Here is a 20342-nt window from a genome sequence, read left to right on the forward strand (position 1 = left end):
AATGAGAGTCATGTATTTCGCACGCGGTAGAGACCATTCCAGTTCTTTATTAAAGTAATGGGGGATCCTCTCGCTCCGTCATTAGTATGATGATGATTAGTATGATGTGGGTGACCCACAAGCTGCTTGTCGTTTATACTGGCCGTGGAAAACCCATGGCTTTTCTTCAAAGGAGGCTACTGAATTACTTTACTCTAACAATGTACTGCGGGAATTTAACTCGCTGAAGACGGCCGCCGCGTAAGTCTGGATCTGAGCCTTTGTCTGTGGTGATTGACTGGATCTGTGGATCACGCTGTGAATATCGACTATAGCGGGTGCTGTTCCCACGACCGTCCGGCCCCTGTGTATAATGTCAGAGTCCAGAGGTTCCGAAAGGTAGATTTGACATTCTGGAGCCCTCGATGCCTGGCACTATATCTCATCTGGAGCCAAACAGCCCCCATGGCTATCTTCCATCTTCCTCCAGCATGGCGTCACGACTCCTCAGCACAGCGTCTCCTCCTCTACATCTGCGGGATATGCACATATACAACGGGCCGCAAGAGAGACTGTGACAATTACACGTGCTGTGAATTAAAAAAATCTAATCTAATCTAATCTGATACTTTGAACAAAATTTTTGGCTTTAAAATCTTAACAATATTTTATTACTGACATTAGTTCCTCATGCGGTGGTCGGACAAAGTTCTGTTGTTTTAAATATACGTCGAGTTTTTCAAGACCTTGCAATCGAGACCAAGATCATTCAGATCGGATAAATAGAATCAAAATTATAGGGTATTCAAAAACGAAACTGTGAACTACCATAACTCGGTCCTATTTCATCAGTCTAAAGTCATGACGTATTTTTGATACGTCATAACCTGAAATATAACACAGAAAACTTATCAAAATGCAAAACGGTTCTGCTGAGATACAGGCAATAATATTTAAACCAAAATATGACGCCGTTTGTGATACCGTCATAGACTTTAATGTGGTCAAGTAAAGGGCGTCGAGCCACGTCTTTTGGTCAAAGGATGCTTAAAATAGGTTCATAATGTTGAAAACACAGCATTTGTCTGCCGAACATTTTTCGACTTCGTCATCTCTTTCTTCGCCACACGTATCGTGTATTTTCCCTCCTACTCTAAGCGATACTCTCTTCGTGCGATTTTACACACGAAGATAGTATCTTGTTAGAAAAAAAAAACAGATGAAAGAGATGACGAAGTCGAACAATGTTCGGCAGACAAATGCAGTGTTTTCATTATAAACAACGGATATATGGGTTGATCAAGTTATGAAATTTTACACTTTATATCCTTGCTTCTAAAACATCAGACCCCATAACGTGGTTTCGTTAGGTTTTGATATCAGTTACAACATATAAGAATTTAAAGATTTACTTTAAGACTACCAGAGTCAATTGGAGCTGATTTTGCGAGTTTCAATTTTTTTGCGCGATTGCAGATGTTAGCTTTGATGTAAATGTCAAATATATAAAATATAAATATTTAAATATTCACCGATTTATGGGGAAAAATTTTAATTTTTCTCCGAATCATTTTATTGTGTTGGGCATTGATTGCTCATCACAGGAACATGTTTATTTTCATTGCCCGACATATAATTGTGCCAATGCTGCAATCATATGGCGTTTTTCAAAGATATTGTAATTAATAAAATGAGATTACAATTGAAAGTTAATGAAATATTTGATCTTCAAAAATGAATTTCCATAATTATTCACAGCATGTTTTACCAGATTTGCAACTTATATTTTCCAGAAAAAAACCGTTTGAGAGTATCATGAAAATATTAAAAAAGATTTTATTGCATTCATAGCATGCTTAAATATTCTCTCTTGAACTCATAAATTGATTTCTCAGAAAATTTATAAAAAATGTCAATGAAAATTCAATTTTTTGTGCATTTGAGGTTGGTTGTATTGAGAATCTGAGCTCTTAGATAAGGATATAGTTTATACTTGAATGTATTTCAATGTAAATCTTTATTTAAGCGCACCTTAAAGAGAAGGCAGCTCTTCGCTGTCAAAACATGTTGGCCGCTTGTTCAACGATTTTAAAACGTTTAGTAATTGCTGAATTTTCTTTTGATTTGTACTCGACAATAGCACAACAATGTTTGCTCGTGCATTTTAATGTTTCAGAAGCTTGTTCAGAAGTCATAGCAATACCACGCTGATGCGTGAAAAAGAGAGACACTGAGAAAAATGTGCACATGTGATTTCGATAAACTCCGAAAAGTATGCAATTTTTAGGAATCGTTCAATGACTAGACAAATTTCAAAGTCTTGAACAAGCCTTCAAGCGGACGTCTTAAAGGTGCAGTATAGAAAGTTCGTAACGTCGAAGCCAAAAGTGACCAAAAGTGGGATTGCGCTGAAGTACCAATTCAAAAGCCCCAGTTCAAGACCGGGCAAGACAATTGGTTGGATATTATTTTTCAGTCACTGTTCAGTCATTGTGGCTTGTGGCGAGATAAATGAGGCAAAAGGTATAGTACATAATTTACTAATAAGCACTATGAGCACTTATAAACGAGCCAAGATACTGCATAGGGCTCAATTAGGGCATGAACAGGTAAAAATTGACAAAATTCACAGAGCAATCCAAACAGCAAACTTTTAAATTAATACTTACTCTCTCTTTTTTTGAGCGGCTGTGGCTCAGTTGTCAATGCGTTTGACTCTCGACGCTACAGTCATGTGCTCAAATCCCACCGATTGCAAAAATGTTTGAACACAGCAGAGTGCAATAAAAAAGCCTTTTAATGGGCAAAAGAGCAACCCAAGCGGATGCCGCTGTTGAATGTTCCAGATGAAACATACGCTTCACTGAAATTGTCTTGCGCTCTGTCTCTGTATATAAGAGATGGTGTTAGAAACCAAAAGTGGGTTGGTAGGCAACTGACATTTGCCGCCATGAAACAAAACACGTCAACAAAGGTGACATCGTCACTGAAAGATCTCCGGGACTAAATATACAAATACCGGGGATGGAAGAGACGAAGCTTCGGAGCATTCTGCTTACCGCGAGAGTCAGTAATGCACCGGTAGACCGTAAAACTCTAGCCACAACATCTCATTGCGGGCTACAAGCAGCCTTAATGTGATCGGCTGATCTCTTAAGGGGGCCACAATAGACCAAAAAATATAGTAGCAGTGGCAGGGAAAGGGGACGAATTGACGCCCAACCCGCAAAACTAAATCTAATCTAATCTACTCTCTCCTTTGATATATATCAAAACATCCGTGTACGTGTACGTGTGTATATAATTCAATTCAGTTTATAGAGGAATAATTCGAGACCTTGTACTCAAAGATTCAGGATAATATACGCGTTACATAAGCAGCATATACGGTATAGTATAATATGCATGTGAAAAAAACAGGAGTAGTGATAACATTGTGGAGTGTGAGCATCTATTTCCACTTACTCTGGAGTCGTACACCAGTGCTGAAGACTCGCGTAAAACTCCTGCAATCCCTTCTTTTGCATGAGTATTTATGTATGGTATGTGAAGCAAGATTCAACATGGTACTGGAAGAGATTCAGGATGTATAATCTCGAAGAATGCATAAAAAGCATATTATATGTCTGAAAATTTCTTTACAGCTTCCTTATATGATTGATAGAGCAATTATGCATCTATTTATATAAGCCAATGAATATCTCGTGGCGAGAAAATACCTGAAAAGCTCAAGAATCAATACAAATATCCTTGATTTCATACAAAACAGCTTCCATAATTCTTCTAATAACATCTTTTTTCGAAGATCTTAAAAATAAGGTTTTCTCTGTATGTTCCTTACACCATGTGTGTGTGTGTGTGTGATGTAATTCAGTCTTCATATCACTGAAAATTTTTTATTATAAACAAAGTTCGGAAGAAAGGCGAGAAGAGAAACGAACACGCTTTCGTTGAGTAACGAAAGCATAATTTAACGCTGAAAGTAAAGCAGAGCCCAATAAGAATCTGACGGAACTCCGAAAAATGTTCAAAGTAAAAAGCTGTGTTTTTACTTTTGTAACTAGACTAAAAATCTGCCATCTTAAAAACAAAACTGGTCGAAAATATCTCTTCTAATAATGAAGGAATTGTATAGTTAGATTTTTTCTACAAATTGCACGAAATTAAGAAACTGGTCGTGTTTGTTTTTATTTTAACCTATTTCATTAGCCAATTTTTGCTAACTCATTTAAATTGCTAGCTGGATTATTCCCATTCAATCAAATAAATCAAATTAATTTTTAATTATGTTTGTTTTAAGGTTATTGAACAAAATTCTTATCGATATTTATTTAAAAAAAAAATGGCGATGACTTCCATGTGAAACACTACTGTTGGGATAACTTGCAAGGCTTTACACACATGGGCTAATGCAACAAGAAACTTAGCTAGTTGATAGCCTCATTCAGTTCCGGTCACTCTATAAACGCACTTTAGCGCGTTTTCTTTTGATATTGAAACGTTTGAAATGATTAAATGGATTTCTGAATCCTTGCAAAGATAAATGATGCTGTGACACATATGATTTTGTGTTATTTACGCCTTTGAGTGAGGTGAAGAGAAATTAACACTCACAATGTCTAGAGAAGTTAAGTAAATTGAAAAAGTATTCATTCACAGAAATGAAAATGGCAGAAAGTGCCAAAGGAAGAGAAGTGTTTCTTACAATTATGTTTATGGTTTGGTGCATAGAAACGGCGATAAAACTAAATTGAACTATCTGAACACGGGTTAGTGGATTATAAATCGGCTAAGACAGTAAAATTTTCCGTATTTTTGTCGCCACAATAAGGTGTATTATAGGAAACATTTGAAACGTTTAAAATTTTGAGGAAAGCTTTTGAGTACCCGTTTAGATTTTATACTTCCTAGTTAGAAGGCTGAGCGAATAAGATGTAGATGCTTTTTATTCCTCTTAGTTTTCCTATGAAAAAAGAATTTTTTAGCTACAAGTTTGGGCAAGAAGAGTCTGTAAAGTTTTTACTGATTTTTTTTTTTTGAAAAATTCTGCAATACACAGAAAGATTGTTTTTTGGACTGGTGCTCTCGCTCAACAAGAAGAACTCCCATAAAAAGAAGGTGGAGACGTATTATCAGCGAACGACGCCGACCTGGACCTCTGGAATGAAGTCATGTAACTTAAAGGTGACGCAGCTGTTGGTCATTCTTACGCATATAGAATATAACACATCTTTAGTATAGATTTAACATAAAATATTTAGCACGTGTGGGGTTGTACAGAGGGCGGGTTGTGTATCACGCTCCACTGCAACCCACCTTTTGAAAAGAGAAGACGTACAGCACATCAAGCGAGGAGGAGGTGGAGTAGCTACAGAACTTCTTCTTTATCTTCATAACGACAGATAAATCAAAAGCAAAACACTCTTCGATTCTGGCGTGGCCAGAAACGGCTTTAAGTTACTATGTGTGTGGCGGGACGAATGCCAAGAAAGCTCAACTCCTTTCCACTCTGTCACAACGTTTCGGAGCTATTTACTTCTCCTTCTTCAGGTGTGCGGGTGTTTGGGGTGTAAGCTGGTCAATTATCTTCAGATCACCACATTTTAATCTCACTGCCACAAATTGCACGATCAGCATTCTCTCCTCAACATTCTGTCACACACATAGTTACAAAAATACCTGAGCGAAACAAAATCACGACTTTAAGTTCATCATCGGACAGGGGAGAAGGTCAGCGGCTAGGAATTCAGAGTGACGGATATGAAGATGAGCGACAAGAGAAGGATCACGTTGCCCTCTGAAGATGGCGTACGGCTTCGAAGGATCTTCATCACTAATTTTGGCTAACTCAAAGCTGCTCGGGCAACTCAAAACCTTTGTATGACAGTTTTCCGATCGTTTTCACTTGTAAACAAAGTGTCATATAACCGTTGGTAAAGTTACCGAAACTTGGTTGTAAAGGCTTATGTGGAGCATAGAAAAAACGGTTAAATAACTGTACGGTAATGACCCTTTTACAACCCTTTAATTTTTCTTTATTTCTCCGCTTTACAGCGCTTCAACGCGCTGAGGAGATGAATTATATTCTTTTCCACTCTAGCGTCGCACCAAACGAAATGTGTCTTTGATGACCCAATTAGACAACACATTTTCTATGAACACGTTATATATGGCAAATTGCATAAAAACGGAAACCAACATGCGCGTTTGTCTGCATTTCACGCGTGAGATATTTGTGCAAATACACTCGTCTTGTAGAGAATGTTTTTTCTAAACCCGAATATTCTATATCAAAAAATTAAAATATTTCCCCAGGATTTTCCCGGAGTTACAGAGGAATTTGAAATTTCACAAATATTTTTAAAATTTAAATGATTTATTTATGAAATATATTTAAAAATATATTTGACTAAAACAATAAGTCTTCAATAAAATATCTTTGAGAATAAGTTCTGATGAATCCCTTTATATTCCCGCGCGCAATCGCTTCCTCGGAATTAAGAGGGAGAAGCTTAGCGGAGATTTCGTGTTGATTTCATATCACATGGGTACGACAGTTTTGTTGGTTATTGAAGAGATTTGTTAATACACTGTTGAGCACTGTTTTAAACGTCAAATCGTTCACGGAACTACGCGCTTCACTTTACTTCTCCTTGTGAAATAGAAGGCACCAATCCTCACATATACACATACACAAACATGACAATTCGCCGCGTTCGTATGTTTTTGGAAGAAGTTGTGAAAAACCAAGTAAATTTATATGAAATTCACAAACCAATTTACAATCTTCAGCCCAAAGTTTACGTAGCTAATGAGACCGAGGAATTAAAAATCCTCATTTTTAAAATTAACGCTGCTTTGATTGTTTTGCACTGAAGGTGAAAAATTTTACTTAAATTATACATAAACAGTCAACAACAATTAAATTCTCATTGACTGTGTTGCTGCGATACGGTAAAAGAATGGCATAATGCGATGTCCGCGCCAGGAAAACAATCAGAAGCTGGAATGTGCGGATCTATTCGGACACTGAAAATCCTTATCTTGATGCTCCTGAGGCACTCGTTACACCTCAAAGATTCTCATTCCCTCTCTCATACTAAGTCATCTTGATTTGTTCTAAGTTCTCTGATTATTTTCAAATTTTTACTTCGCAGGAATAGCGTTATGTTATTTGGTGATTTAACACTAACGCTATTTTATAAGTCATTTGGTAATGTCATTCTTGACACTGTAAATAACCAAATTTTTGTTACAAACTAACGTTATATTTAAGTTTGGTTGTCATGTGCCGGCTTGGATGGTTTTCGTGGTAAAGCTGTACCAATAATAATTATGAATTTTATTCACATTTGTCAATCGCTTAAACCGTTGCAAACTTATAAAAATTACAGTCAATAACTTGAAGTAAATAAATCTCTCTTGAAAGAATACAATCAAAAAGAAGTACTTATCAAAAAGCGAATTGCCAAGAACTAGAGTACTTTGGTGTCATGTGTTGAGTGTAGAACTACTGTAACTTTGTTTAGCGCTCGAAAATCTACATTGCGAAATTTTTCTTTTCATTTGTTATGCGGTACTTTAAGGATTTCAAAGAAATTAATCTAAAATAATACGCAAAAATGTGAGCGAATATGCCACTGAAGAACACATTTTGGGAGTCACAAATGGATTTGAGAAGCGTTGTTCGTGCAATTTTACGAAAAAGGGAGCGGGATTCGCTCTTCAAAGCATTTTTTGACCTGAATATCCTTCCTTTATCTTACGCGCATAAATATAAAACACTGTGACTCTTTTTCATCAGCAATAAGAGATCACACTTTCTCCTGTGAACTGGTTGACCATTTGTGGCTAGAATACCTGTCGGCCAGGGTTGGTCATAACCTCGAGGCTCGAAATCGCGGCTCGCTGCTCTAGTGCACCTAAATGAGCTCCCGTGTCATCCACGCCCCGTAGTTGCTGACTGTATAATGTTGCATCTTAGTATATCGAACAGATCAAAACTGACTTGTGTAACACTGCTGAATATGAGCGGACCCTTACCATGTCTCCGAAATGCCCCACCAAGCTGAACCCTCGAACAGCGCTTCAATTCCCACGGGGAATTTTGCTGTTATGCTACCCTCTTCCCGTGGGCTGCGTGCGTCTAAAATAAACTATGAACCTAACTGTTACTAGTGTAAGTGGCACATACGACCAATGAACCGAGATTTATGCCGTTTTCTCGGGGATGTCGACTCTGAAGTCGACGGCAGACGCACACACTAATAGAGGTGAATAAACTTTATTATTTACTATTATTTTTATTTTATATTTGAGCGCATTTGAGGTTTTTCACAAACCATTGAAGCTCTTAATAAGACCTTTCAACTCCTTTTTAAATTTAAATTTAAAAGTTGAAATTATATTATTTATTATTCAGTATTAAAACGCTTAAAATTCTTTTTATTCAGTCTGTAAACGCTTGAATATTTTTAAATTTCCAACTGAAATTTTTATATTTCATATAAATTTGTCGAAAAATGTCTAAGTCTGTTCAAACTATTTTTCGGAAATCTCATTTGACTTTCTTCGAAAAATCATTTGTCTCCCTATTAATTCTTCCTGAATTGCACTAACTCTTCTCTTCTTGCATTTGCCCGTCGCATTAAAATGGTTAACATCGAAGTATCAGCACCTTATATATCGATAGCCTTCATCTCGATTATAGTCGGTATTCTGTGGTAGTGATGCAAAGAATGATGTTTTGAAAACTTGCTCCGAAAAAATACCTTCATCTATGAAGAAGTCTATCAAGTGTGTCATCGCTTGCTAGAAGAAGTCTGTGGAGGGTGTAACTACACGCCCTCCATAGTCTCCTTTCAGCAAGTTAACAATACTGCAGAGGGCTCTCTGCAGTATTGTCAACTTCATGGTGATTTAAATACAATATTACACCATGATTAGAATCTATTGAAAATATGAATTTACCTGTATTTTGCTTTGAATATTCTTCATTTTAGTCCTGATTTCCAGAATAGTCATCATAGTTCCATATTCTCTAAATCCTTTTGCAACTTCTCATGCACCGTTTCGTATCTTTGATGCCTTCTGAGATCATTATTTGGTCATCTCCACACTTCAATTAAATTGCTGGTGTTCCTGACTGAACCACTCAGCACACTTCTTTTCGACATTTCCACGGATTTCCGCTTTTCCTGGTCACTTATCAATTTCTTTCATCGATTTCATAGAGTAACTGTCTACAATATTTCGGAAATATGGTATTACGCGACTTTTAATATCGAGATGGTTATTTCGTCGGAAATAAATTAATTAAAAATATATAAATCTACGTATATTATAAAGGAATTTATAAACACCTTCACTTTCAACAAAGTGCAAGATCGTAGTAATGAAAAAATCAATCGCGAGAACAATCGAAATTTGTGTTTTATGAATGCAATACCTCGCTTGCAGTGCATACGAAACTTGGTGTAGTTAAGAACTGGCTAAGTTTCCACTCGCATTATCCCATGTGTGTAAAGCGCCTAACAGATGTATATAAGGGGAAGAAAAATGTGTGTATTTGTGGCGTATATGTATTGGAAAATTTGTGTTAACTAGTAAAAATATATTTGATAGATAAGTATGTTTGTTGGTAAGTCTGGAGGGAATATGGTAATATGTCAGTGAAGTATAATAGTGAAAAAAGAAAAATAGAGTCAATAGTCCGGCTGCAAAATATCGCAAATAATAGAAAGCAACAAAATTAGAATGCGCTTATGGTCCCACGATAAAAAAGAGTCTTTGGAAATGACCATAGGGAGGTCAACCCAATGACCCACCTAACTAACGCTAGCATCAGATGGCCTTCCGGCTGGCGGTAATTCAGAGGTACATTTTATTGGCACATCAAATAAAACTCACCAAATATATGGAATACCGTTCGCCGGAGTGCCAACGCCCTCTTTTATTGTGTTTGTATGTGTGTATTCGTAAGTGCGAATATGGGTATGTGTGATCTGTACAAACGCTCCTAACCTAAAACGTGCATCATGTTTCCTCTACCCTATATTTTAAAATTTTTACTTCCCAGTTGTCTTTCCCTTACTGTACACTACCGCATAAGTGTCTGTCTGGTGGACAGGGACGGAAAGATGGGCGGCACTGTAGTCTCCTTATGGGCATCCACACTCATCTACCACCATCTTAGGTAAATCACGCTTTATGATTTTGTGATCAGGCCCAAAATAGATCAGCGACATACTGGAGAACTTGAGGGGGGCACAACATGGCTGCATTCCTATCAGCTTGTTCATCTTGCGGAATTCATCAATGATGTGAGTATAATAGGTGAGAAATGTGTCAGGCGTTCTGTGGGGAGCAGCACATTCACCACGACAATAGTTGGCAAAGTAACCATGTGGGGCTATTATCCAGTCATCCCAACCAAGCGCCTGAAAAAATTAGACTAAATTACTTACATTACAGCTGGTTTAGAAAATAAGCAAAAACAAAATGTGTTCTCATAATGTATCACTTGCAGATATTTAATACTAAATTCTGCGTACTATCCATGCCATAGAGGTTAGGCAAACGACAAAAATATGTGAAAAGGGTTTTGAAAATGTTAGATGGATAGGTAAGAATGGGATTTGCATTAGTTTTTTTATGAGCTACTACATTATTCTCTCCTTTGGTAAAAACTGCATTTAGTATCTCTTACAATTTAGGAAATGAAGTTACTAAAAATCTAGAAAGATATTTTTCCATTTCTTAAAAATACTTCTTTGCTACCTAGCTAGAGTAAAGTAATTAAAGTATGTTCTGCAACAGTACAAGGCGCGTCCTCTATGGACTAAAATTCCTAATGCCACATTCCTAATAACAACTAAACTTCTTATAACTTATAACTTCCTAATAACATTCTAATGCCACGTTGCATGAAGCAAGATGATTCCTAGTAAATGACTGTAATGAGATTAGTTATAAATAAATAAAAAGTAAATAATCCTAGGAGATCTTAATATAACATGATGTCAGAAGGGGCCCGTAGTGGCCCAAATGCGAAGATTTAGGCAATGACTGAACAACCAGAGAACACGAGGTTCTCAGCGCTCTTCAGTCTACCCCAGCCTATTACAGGACAGACCGTAGTTGCGAGATTCTGGATGGTACCAAGTTCTTCCTATGGACATTTTGAATCCCTGCCAGGACAGGGAAACTTGCGACGTTACTCCTAACTAGGAGTATGGGTTTCTCGACGAAAGTTTCAAGATAAGTCGGTAATTTTGGTACGCCACTGTCTGAGATCGGCCAATATTCAATGAAAAACATGCAGTTTTTTTTTGTAAATTCCAAGGTCTCGTTTCACTGATTGTCACCTTCTCCGAGATGCTTCCAATCCCCGAATCTCAGATTCGTAAGTTTATTAGAACTCATTAAAGTAGTTTTTTCCTATGTTAATGGGGATGGTTCAAGGGTTGAACCGGTTTGGGAGTGAGGAAAAAGAAGTAGACCGCTTCTTAGCGCTTAGGGCCAGAATTCAGATTAGATTAGATTAGAAATGGGGGTGGTACAAGAAATTCTTGCTCCACGGCATCCAGGCCATCTGACGGGCCCTTTATGCATCCCCAGGAAAATTTTCCCATTTAAGGGCCAAGACCTAAAGCTAACCAGTCATCCAGTTACCTTTCAGACGGTACAGCTTTGGCCTGTGACTTTCATTGATATCTTCTTATTTTATTTATGTCGTCCCTCTCCCCCGGTTATCCTCTGATTTTTTTTTTCCACTCAGAGGGCAAGGCTTTCAAAGTGAGCCAGTCAAATGTACAGACTAGCAGAGCTTGGCCTTGGGCGTGTTTGCAGACGATATCGCTCATTTACAAGCGACACCAGTCTGGTAGTGTGCCCATCTATAAGTAAGGACAGATGCGAAATACACTTCCACAGAAGTTTCTACTTCAGTTGGAACATTTAACAGCAACCTATTTTGGGCTGGAATTTTTTATATTTGCCATTGAAGGGCTTAATATTTTTCGCATCTGCTGTGTTCGATCATTTGCAAGTGATGAGGATCGAACACACGACTGTGATGTCCTCAGTCTGGCTCTCTACCGACTGCACCACGGCCGCCTTGGGGCTAGAATTCAAGTAGGGTATCGGGGCCAATTCTATTCTATTCAGTTTCAGTCATGCTGTATTAAATAGTTTATGGTCACGTGCGTGAAAAGTGGACAATGTGGAGTAGCCAAAATGCGATTTAGGAGTACTAGGCAAAGATCTATAGCACTGGCGTTCACGGTGGACTACTGCAGCGCTTAGTGATGGTAAATTATCACTAAGCTGAAATTCTTGAAATATAACCCGTTTTGGAATTTTCAGTTCTTTATTTCTTGAGAAATAATGATATTTTCTGAGTAAAACTATAGATATCGCCAACTTAGAAAAGTGATAAACTTCTCTAGAATCCTTAATAATGGGGGTTTTGATTTGGCTATGGATAGGCAATTAAACGACATTTAAGTTTTTTTTTTGTTTTTGCTTCAAATCGCCTAGATACTGAAGTGTTATGATAGAAATAGTTATTAACCCTTTGTAGTTTGATGTATTTTGTCATCTTACCTTGAAACTAACGTAGAAGCGCTGCTTACAACATTGACCGCGGACAGCTCCGCTACAATCTAATGCACGGCGCCGTACACGCCGCATTGTATTTGGGTCTGTATGTAGTACAAGAAAAGGTCGGTGTGGATCCACTTGGCGAAGTGAACCAAAGCTGTGTACATGGGCGCGTCCACGACATCCCGAGCAGTCAACAAGAAAGCGCAATGGCTCAGCATGAATTTGCGCAAACCACCGACGTACTGTTAAGGTAACGTCCACCTTATGCCAGCTTGCATGTGTAAGAGCCACACGACTTGTTGCTGACATGCGAGCGATGCGATCGAATTCCTATCGAGAACAATAAAAACATAATAAATAAATTGACTTCATAATGCAAAATGAAATTATATTAATGGTTTATAACATATTGAAAAGACAAAAAACCAAACGCCAAGCTTAGCTTATAAATGAACTGAGAAACGCAAACAACTCGAAATTTGACCAACCCAATTTTCACATGAAAATTTCAAAGCAACATAACTCGGGTTTTTTGACATTCACATACAAGTATAAACACATTTTAGAAACATCTTGAAGAGGACAAAGAAGTACTTGGATAATTATTTCAATATAACTTGACCTCGAAAAATAAATTTTTGACATTAGAAATTTTAAAAATATTATTATTGAATTTAGAGGTTTACAAGGTAGTCAGATGAACACCTATTTTTTGGATTTGACGACACCATTTTCTGTTGAAACACATACTTTAAACCTTTGGTGAATACCATATATTATTATCTCGCTCTATTTAGACTATCTGAGACCATTTATGATAAACGAATAGCAATAAAAAAAATCCCCCGCCCCCCACATTTCGTCATATTTAGCCTTGCTGATGTCATCTAAGTACGTGTTTGCAAAAATTTAATTGTTTTACGCGTTCGGAGTTAGAACGCGTTGGCTTCGTATTTACTTTTTCGCAGTAGAATGAATCTCATACTGCTTAGTATTCGTTGGCGGGCGTGTACTTACATGATCGTGGAATGTGCGTGAAGTATTATGTGGCGCTTCAAGGAGTTGGAAGATCCATAATGTGATTTCGTGCCTAGATTGGATGCTTCGTCTTTTACGTTTTCTACCCACTACATCAAGGCGTATCCAAAGAGTTGCAGTACGTACACGTAACTCTTGTGTTGCCGGTTGATCCTGATTTGTAGAAAACTCAAGCAAGTGCTGTCCGTTTACAACGCCACCTATGAAAATAAAATTGGCAAAATACAAGACTGTAAATAAACAGTTCAAAGATAATAAACTTTGCTATAAGTAACACTGGGAAACCAATTATAAACTCCTGTACTACAAAAAGAAATCAAGAAGAAAGAAAAATTAATTCAAGATGTGCACTGAATCTTTTGTCCCGCCCATAAGTGACTTTATTAACCACTGCCTGTGGACTGGAATTGATCCGAAATGGTGCAAGATTGCTCCGATCAACACATTTGACTCCTGTTGCGACAGTCGTATATTCAAATCCCGCCGATTGCAAAATGTTTGAACACAGCAGAGTGCAAAAACTTAAGCCTTTAATGGACAAGAGCAAGCCCAAAAGCGGGTGTTGCTATTGAACGTGGCAGATGAAATATACTCTTCACTCGAATTGTCTCGTGTGCTCTGCCCATTTACATTTACATATTTATGTAAAGGTGGACGTTAGAAAAACTTTTTTTTAGTCGCCAAACTGACAATCTGCCCCCGTAAAACAAACCCTTGTGAATGGGAGGTGATGTCGTCTCTGAAAAAGATCACCGGGACTAAATATACAGACACCGGGGAGGAAGAAATGAATCTTCGAAGCATTCTGTTGAATGCTGTGTGAATGTTGGTCTAGGGCTTGTCTCACAACATGCGGCCCAATCCTGGAACCGAGCTGCCGGCACAGTACACCTTTTCATTCCGTGATGTATCCATCCTAGATGTGAAAGTTTCAATTAGGCGACTAAAAAACACGAGCTCCAGAGGAGTTGACGGATAGACAGCGAGCCAATACAAGGCTGCCGAGTACTTTGTCGCCGCGCCGCTTGCCGCTCTCATCAACATCAGTTTCCGGGAAGGGATCTTTCCTGACTTGTTGAAGCTCTCAAAGATCACCCCCATCTATAAATCGGCAGATAAGGAGGATTTTTCCAACTACAGAAGCATCAATGTTGCATCAGCAAGGAGGCGTCTTATTGTCTGGTTTCTTTGCAGCCAGTACACTGCTTTGTTCTTCTTTCTGCGCAACACTCCTTTAAGGCTGGGAACCGTGTTTAGCCAATAACTGGCTTTAGTGTAACAGTGAAGCCGGATCCTTGGGCTTGCATATCCAGCAAATTATGCCTCTAAAATGGCAATGATCCGGCCGCGGTTAAGTGCCTATGGACTTACCGCTATAGTGTTGCAGGAAGTCCAGTACTTCCTACACATCCGTACAGGTTGTCAGGTGTCATCTCAGATACAGCCATATGCAGCTGCTGAAAAATTCAGTAGCATAAAGCAAATTAAAATTGTGCGTCCCCGCCTGGTGGTGTTGTCGCGCTCGGGGCCCCGATGGGTTTTGTGTCTGCTTGTGCGCTGATGGGGGCGCGGTGGAGACCTTACTACACCGAAGTTATTTCAAGTAATCGGGCATTCGGCCCAGTTACTTTGTCGAGAGAATGATGTAGGGGGTCTGAGGCTTAGGGCCTTAGGGGCCTTTCCGTGGGCTCTGCTTGGGATACACAGCCGGTGGGGCGTATGTGGGGGCCGGGGCTGACATGGTCTGTTCCTTTGCTCTGATCTCCTCGGGGAGGTGCGTCTCTCTTTTTTCCATATCTGGGCCAGATAAGACCTGGGATCGAAGCGACTCTTTTTGCTTCTCGCCTCGCGGATGTCTCTCGGCTTCGTGAAACTTGTGATGCTCGTGGGTTCTGTCGTGGGTGGCCTTCTCGCCCCCCCACCCCCCCCCTCTCGTCACGGCGGCAGTCTCTGTGACTTCTAGGTGATCTCGGTTTCCATGTTGTCGGGTGATGATTTTCTGCGTGGGCTTTTCCTACCCTCCTTCTATATTTTCTTCTTTTCTTTTTCTGTTTTCTTTATGTCTTCTTTTTGTTTTCTTTCTCTTTCGCCCTTTCTCGTCTTTCTCACTTTTTGGCTTTTTGGGGTATTGCCTGCACCTTGCTCTCACTCTTTCTGTTTTTGCCTGTGTAAAATCTTCAGTTGCGGCGTCTGTTTTTCTGCGTTTGATTGTATTTAACTGCCCATAACTGATCAAATTGGCTGCACCACAAGCTCTACAGAGCTTACGCCGCCTCTTACTCCTCGTTCCCCTTACTATCCTGTCCCTCCCCACCGATTTTCCGAAACCTATTTATGTCTAAGCTGCTGTAATAGATTATGTAACAGGGTAAGCGCTTGTATTTTGTATTTATCGGTCAATGATGTGGGAGTTTCAGCCGTTTATCCCGCTGAGACTGTAGTGAATGTCGGCGGCAGCCGCCGCTCGAGGCCCTGTCGGTGAAGGGACAGGATTGTAAAAGGCTCACGAGTGTATTTAGAAATAAATGAAAAATGAAATTAATGTTCTTCCGATGGCGGCCAAAATCTTTGAGGCTCTGGCTACAGAGCAGATCTCCGGATACGCTGCGAGGCACAGCATAATCACCAAGACGCCGTACAGCTTCTGTCCGCGTTCCTCTACGGTATCGGCTGTCTGCGACGTGTTGGACGTTATTCCAATGGCCAGAGACGCGCATAATACTGCACTGGCCGTTTTCATCGACCTCAAGAAGGCTTTCGATGCCGTAAACCACCGGATCCTCGTGCACAAGTAAGCACGTATGGATTTTAAGGAAAGTTCCGTGACTAGATCGTGAGCTACTTGGAGTGGAGGAGGCAAGAGACGTCTCAGGGCTGTGTCAACTCCGACATTGCACTGTGTGGAGCAAGAGTCCACCAGGGCAGTCGTCTCGAGCCAATTTTGTTCAAATTATTTGTGAACGACATCAAGGATGTTGATCTAAATGGCCGGCTCTTTACCTATGCGGACGATTTGTACCTTCTCTACTCTGGACACGACGGTGGGGGTGATCGAGGGCTGTGCATTGCGTGATTTGGAGAAAATCATGGACTGGGCGACCGAGAGCAGAATAACCATAAATGCGAAAAAGTGCAAGTTCATGGTATTTGGAGGCTGTGGTGACGGCGTGGAGCTGACCATTGGAGGGGCTTTGTTGGACAGAGTCGCGGAATTTAGATATCTCGGAATCACACTTGATGAGAGACTGAGTTTTGATTCGCACATTGACGCCCTCGTCGGAAGACTTTCGGTCATAACGGGGACATTGAGAAGGGCTGCCAAGGAGAACTCAACCAAAAGTGTAACAAGGCTGATGTATTTCGGGCTGATGTATTTCGGGCTGCACTTTTACTGAGCCTTGACGTGGGGATCTACCAGAGGCGAGCTTCTACGCAGGGTGCAAATCGCCCAGACAACTTCCTGAGGGTCATATTCAGCTTGAGTCCCCATTGCAGCACTTCGGACATATATTATGGTGGAGACATCGTGAAATTCGAAAATATTGTTCGAGCACAAAAAATTCCCATTTATATAAAATCAAAAATGGGTTCATTCACAGTAACCTCAGCATCTCTGAGGCAAAGAATGTGCAGAGGGTCATTAATTTAGATTAATTCATTGTGTGTAAACACTTTGACCCTTTCAAAGTCGATACTCATAGCCATATCCGCACTTAAGTCAAATACTAGCGTCGAATGGTCAGGAACATCCATGTGCAATACCTTAGCAGTAAATGCTAAAAGATTTTAGTGTCCAAATTCAGAAATGAAAAATGGACATCTTTCCTATTCTTACTAGCCGATCGGAATAATTTTAGCAAATTGAAAAGGTTCCTTGAAATTCCATCTCTCATCTAGACATAAAAATTTCATACAACCTTTGAAACAACAACAAACTTCTCGTGCTTGAAATGGTACACATCCAGGCCAACCAGAAATTGGTTTGCAACATATGCACTGACACCATGACGTTAAGCACAGCATATAAAGCGATCATTCAAACACTGGAGAGAACTGATTGATGACATTGCGTGACTCAGTCTTCAACTGATGATTGGCGAGTGTTATTGTAGATAATATTAGTTCTTGTAATTCTTTTGCGACAATCGTTTCTCGTTTTTCTTGCTGTAAAATGACAGTAATTTTTCTGTTTTTCGATTTGTTTCTCACAATATTGGTTTTCTTCTGTAATTCGGACTGTGTGGCCCTGAGAAAGATCCCAACAAGGGTCGAAACGTTGGCAGAAGAGATGATATATACACAAGCTTCCTTAACTGAAAACCCTTTTTTATTAATTTTCTCGAAAAATTAAGTATTTAAATGGCAAATTAGACCAGCCTAAGCCTTTCCTGTTGAGTGGTCCAGCTGAAATATACGCTTCATTGTGAATTGTCATTCCTGCTCTGTCTTTTATAATATTAATATGTATTTTAGAATCACTCATGATTTAAAGATCTGAAAACATGGGACGGCCTATTATTTGATCTCACTCGTTTTTATTCAAAATCCTACGTTTCGGAGGTGTGTTGCCTCCTTCTTCAGGGATGGAGAAAATTTAGGGTGAGTCTTGTCGTCAGAATGAATTTCACTACTTTGTGCTCTCCAACAGTCCAAAACTCTTACCATCGTTTTCTGCACTCAAAGAGTGCCTCCAAGAATAGATGGCAAAAGTATTGGACTATTGGAGAGCACAAAGTAGTGAAATTAATTCTGATGACAAGACTCACCTTATATTTTCTCCATCCCTGAAGAAGGAGGCAAAACACCTCCGAAACGTAGGATTTTGAATAAAAACGAGTGAGATCAAATAATAGGCCGTCCCGTGTTTTCTTATCTTTAAACCATAATATCCGACTGATCAATACCACAATCACTGATGATTGATCAGCAAACCGACAATCTGTCACAATAAAAAGAAACCTGCCTCGAATGGTCATCTAATGGGAAATACTATGTTTCTGAATGGGACGGTAAATGCCACCTAAATGAATTAGTAAGTAATTTTTATTTATCCTTTTTATAATACTACGTAGAAAAACCGCATATTTTCAGTATGGTTTACTTTCGCAATACTAAACATTTCAATGCAAATTCGATCCAAAAATATGGCAGCACATGGGAGGACTGTGATCACCCTAACCTCACTCGAAAACAGATGGGTGGCAATGCTTAGGGTGATGCGCGGTTAACCGTCGCGTCGGAGCCAGAAGTCATCGATCGTGTCTGGCGATGCACATGCACGTCGTACTGCAGGTACCACCTGTTGCTGAATGCGCGCGCAACGCTGGCGCCATTGTGCTCGACCCATACTCACCTCTATCAGCAAACTCGATGATTTCTTGCGTGCGACCATAGAAATCATCGGGTTCGTCTACTCGCCGTCGGATGCTTATATCAGGCTCTTGGGCTCGGAAAAGAGTGTCCATAGCGAGTTGCTTAGGCAGTGCGTGAGTGAGATTTGGTGGTGACGCCATGCCTAATTTCGTGAGTATCTGCTGCTTAATGGCGTCTAGACGAAGAGCATCCGTCGGGGTTGATCGACAGTGGCGACACTTGGGAGATACACGACAGTCACCGTGACATCGTGCATACGTAAGTGGACCACATATTAGACCAATAATAAGGCACGCCACGAGGCGGTGGCGTGTTAGGGCGTGCGTGAGGCTGGACCAGCTGTGAGACATGCTCGGACCGCCTCGTGAGCACTCTCACGCGCACATAACGGATCTGGGGAAAGGGGTGCACGCTACTACACCGCACGAGTCACGAGAAAGACAACAAGTCGCACCAACGTTTGCAATGCGAATGACGCTCAACATTAAACGCTACCGCATCTCCTTATGGTGCACACTACATAGCAGGCGCAAGCGCAAATTTAAAAAACTCAACAGTTATTTAGCGAACGCTTTGAAATCAATAAACCTTTTTGGCAAAGAGCATTTACGTTAAGCTTTTATTTATATAGCAAAAGCAAAAAAATCCGCATGAGTTGCTTTATTATATATATATTATATATATATAATATATATTATATATATATATATATATATATATATATATTATATATATATTTTAATACTCCGTTATTGTGGAAATGCATTAGCCTGCTAAAATTAGGTTAAAATCTGACTCTATCTGTGAGAAATCTATGAACTGATACATTATCACACAATAAGCGTAAATAAAAGTTCCTAAATTGATATTAAAATTTTTGTATTTCACTTGATATGTGTTAAATTGATTTTTTTTTTAATGAAATTTCAACCATTGACAAACGATATGTGTGATACATTTATTGAAAACCGTGAAAATAATTTTTTACGCGCAGTACGTTAAATTTTAATACATAGATTTTCATAAGTTACACACCTCAAAATTAGGTATTTGAAATCGACTTTTGATTTGATGCCACCATTTCGTTTTATTTAATACTCTAGCAACCCACTAATTTCATTTTAAGTATTTTATCTCATGAAAATAAAACTTTAATAGGTATCGCTATACGGTTTTCATTAATGGTCGAATATCGCATATTCGTTAGAGTTTGATGATGTCAGATCGAACGTACACTCCTAAGAATAGAATAGTGTATTTTCCGTAAAAGTATTATGTTTATCCCTTTCACAATATTGCTATATTGAATGTCTTTATCTGCGTTTTATTAGAACGCTTTCACTGTG

General features: G+C 39.2%; 1 protein-coding gene across 4 annotated transcripts; it reads right to left on the bottom strand.

Moving 5' to 3' along the window:
- Window positions 1-24: 24 nt before the first annotated feature.
- LOC132257104 (inhibin beta chain) lies at window positions 25-19589 on the bottom strand. Of its 4 annotated transcripts, none has more exons than XM_059753857.1 (6): window positions 18977-19589; window positions 13603-13823; window positions 12586-12915; window positions 8950-10418; window positions 3445-3548; window positions 25-512 (listed from the first exon to the last, which is right to left on the bottom strand). In XM_059753857.1, exons 1-4 carry the CDS (start codon window positions 19344-19346, stop codon window positions 10140-10142), a joined length of 1200 nt encoding a protein of 399 aa, XP_059609840.1. In that variant the 5' UTR covers window positions 19347-19589; the 3' UTR covers window positions 25-512; window positions 3445-3548; window positions 8950-10139. The 4 variants fall into 4 exon arrangements, with proteins under 4 accessions (XP_059609840.1, XP_059609838.1, XP_059609839.1 ...); XM_059753855.1 differs by having other exon boundaries at window positions 2649-3548; XM_059753856.1 differs by lacking the exon at window positions 3445-3548.
- Between the last annotated feature and the right edge of the window lie 753 nt (window positions 19590-20342).

The sequence above is a fragment of the Phlebotomus argentipes genome, unplaced genomic scaffold, assembly GCF_947086385.1.
Source record: "Phlebotomus argentipes unplaced genomic scaffold, Phlebotomus argentipes genome assembly contig_75, whole genome shotgun sequence".
NCBI classification, from domain to species: domain Eukaryota; kingdom Metazoa; phylum Arthropoda; class Insecta; order Diptera; family Psychodidae; genus Phlebotomus; species Phlebotomus argentipes.

Coding starts and splice junctions, on each gene's coding strand:
- LOC132257104 (XM_059753856.1), bottom strand. CDS start 19,346: ATGTCTCACAGCTGGTCCAGCCTCACGCACGCCCTAACACGCCACCGC. Junction 13,824..18,976: donor CATCGAGTTTGCTGATAGAG/GTGAGTATGGGT, acceptor TTATTTTCATAG/GTGGCGTTGTAAACGGACAG. Junction 10,419..12,585: donor GCTTCTACGTTAGTTTCAAG/GTAAGATGACAA, acceptor TAATTTTTTCAG/GCGCTTGGTTGGGATGACTG.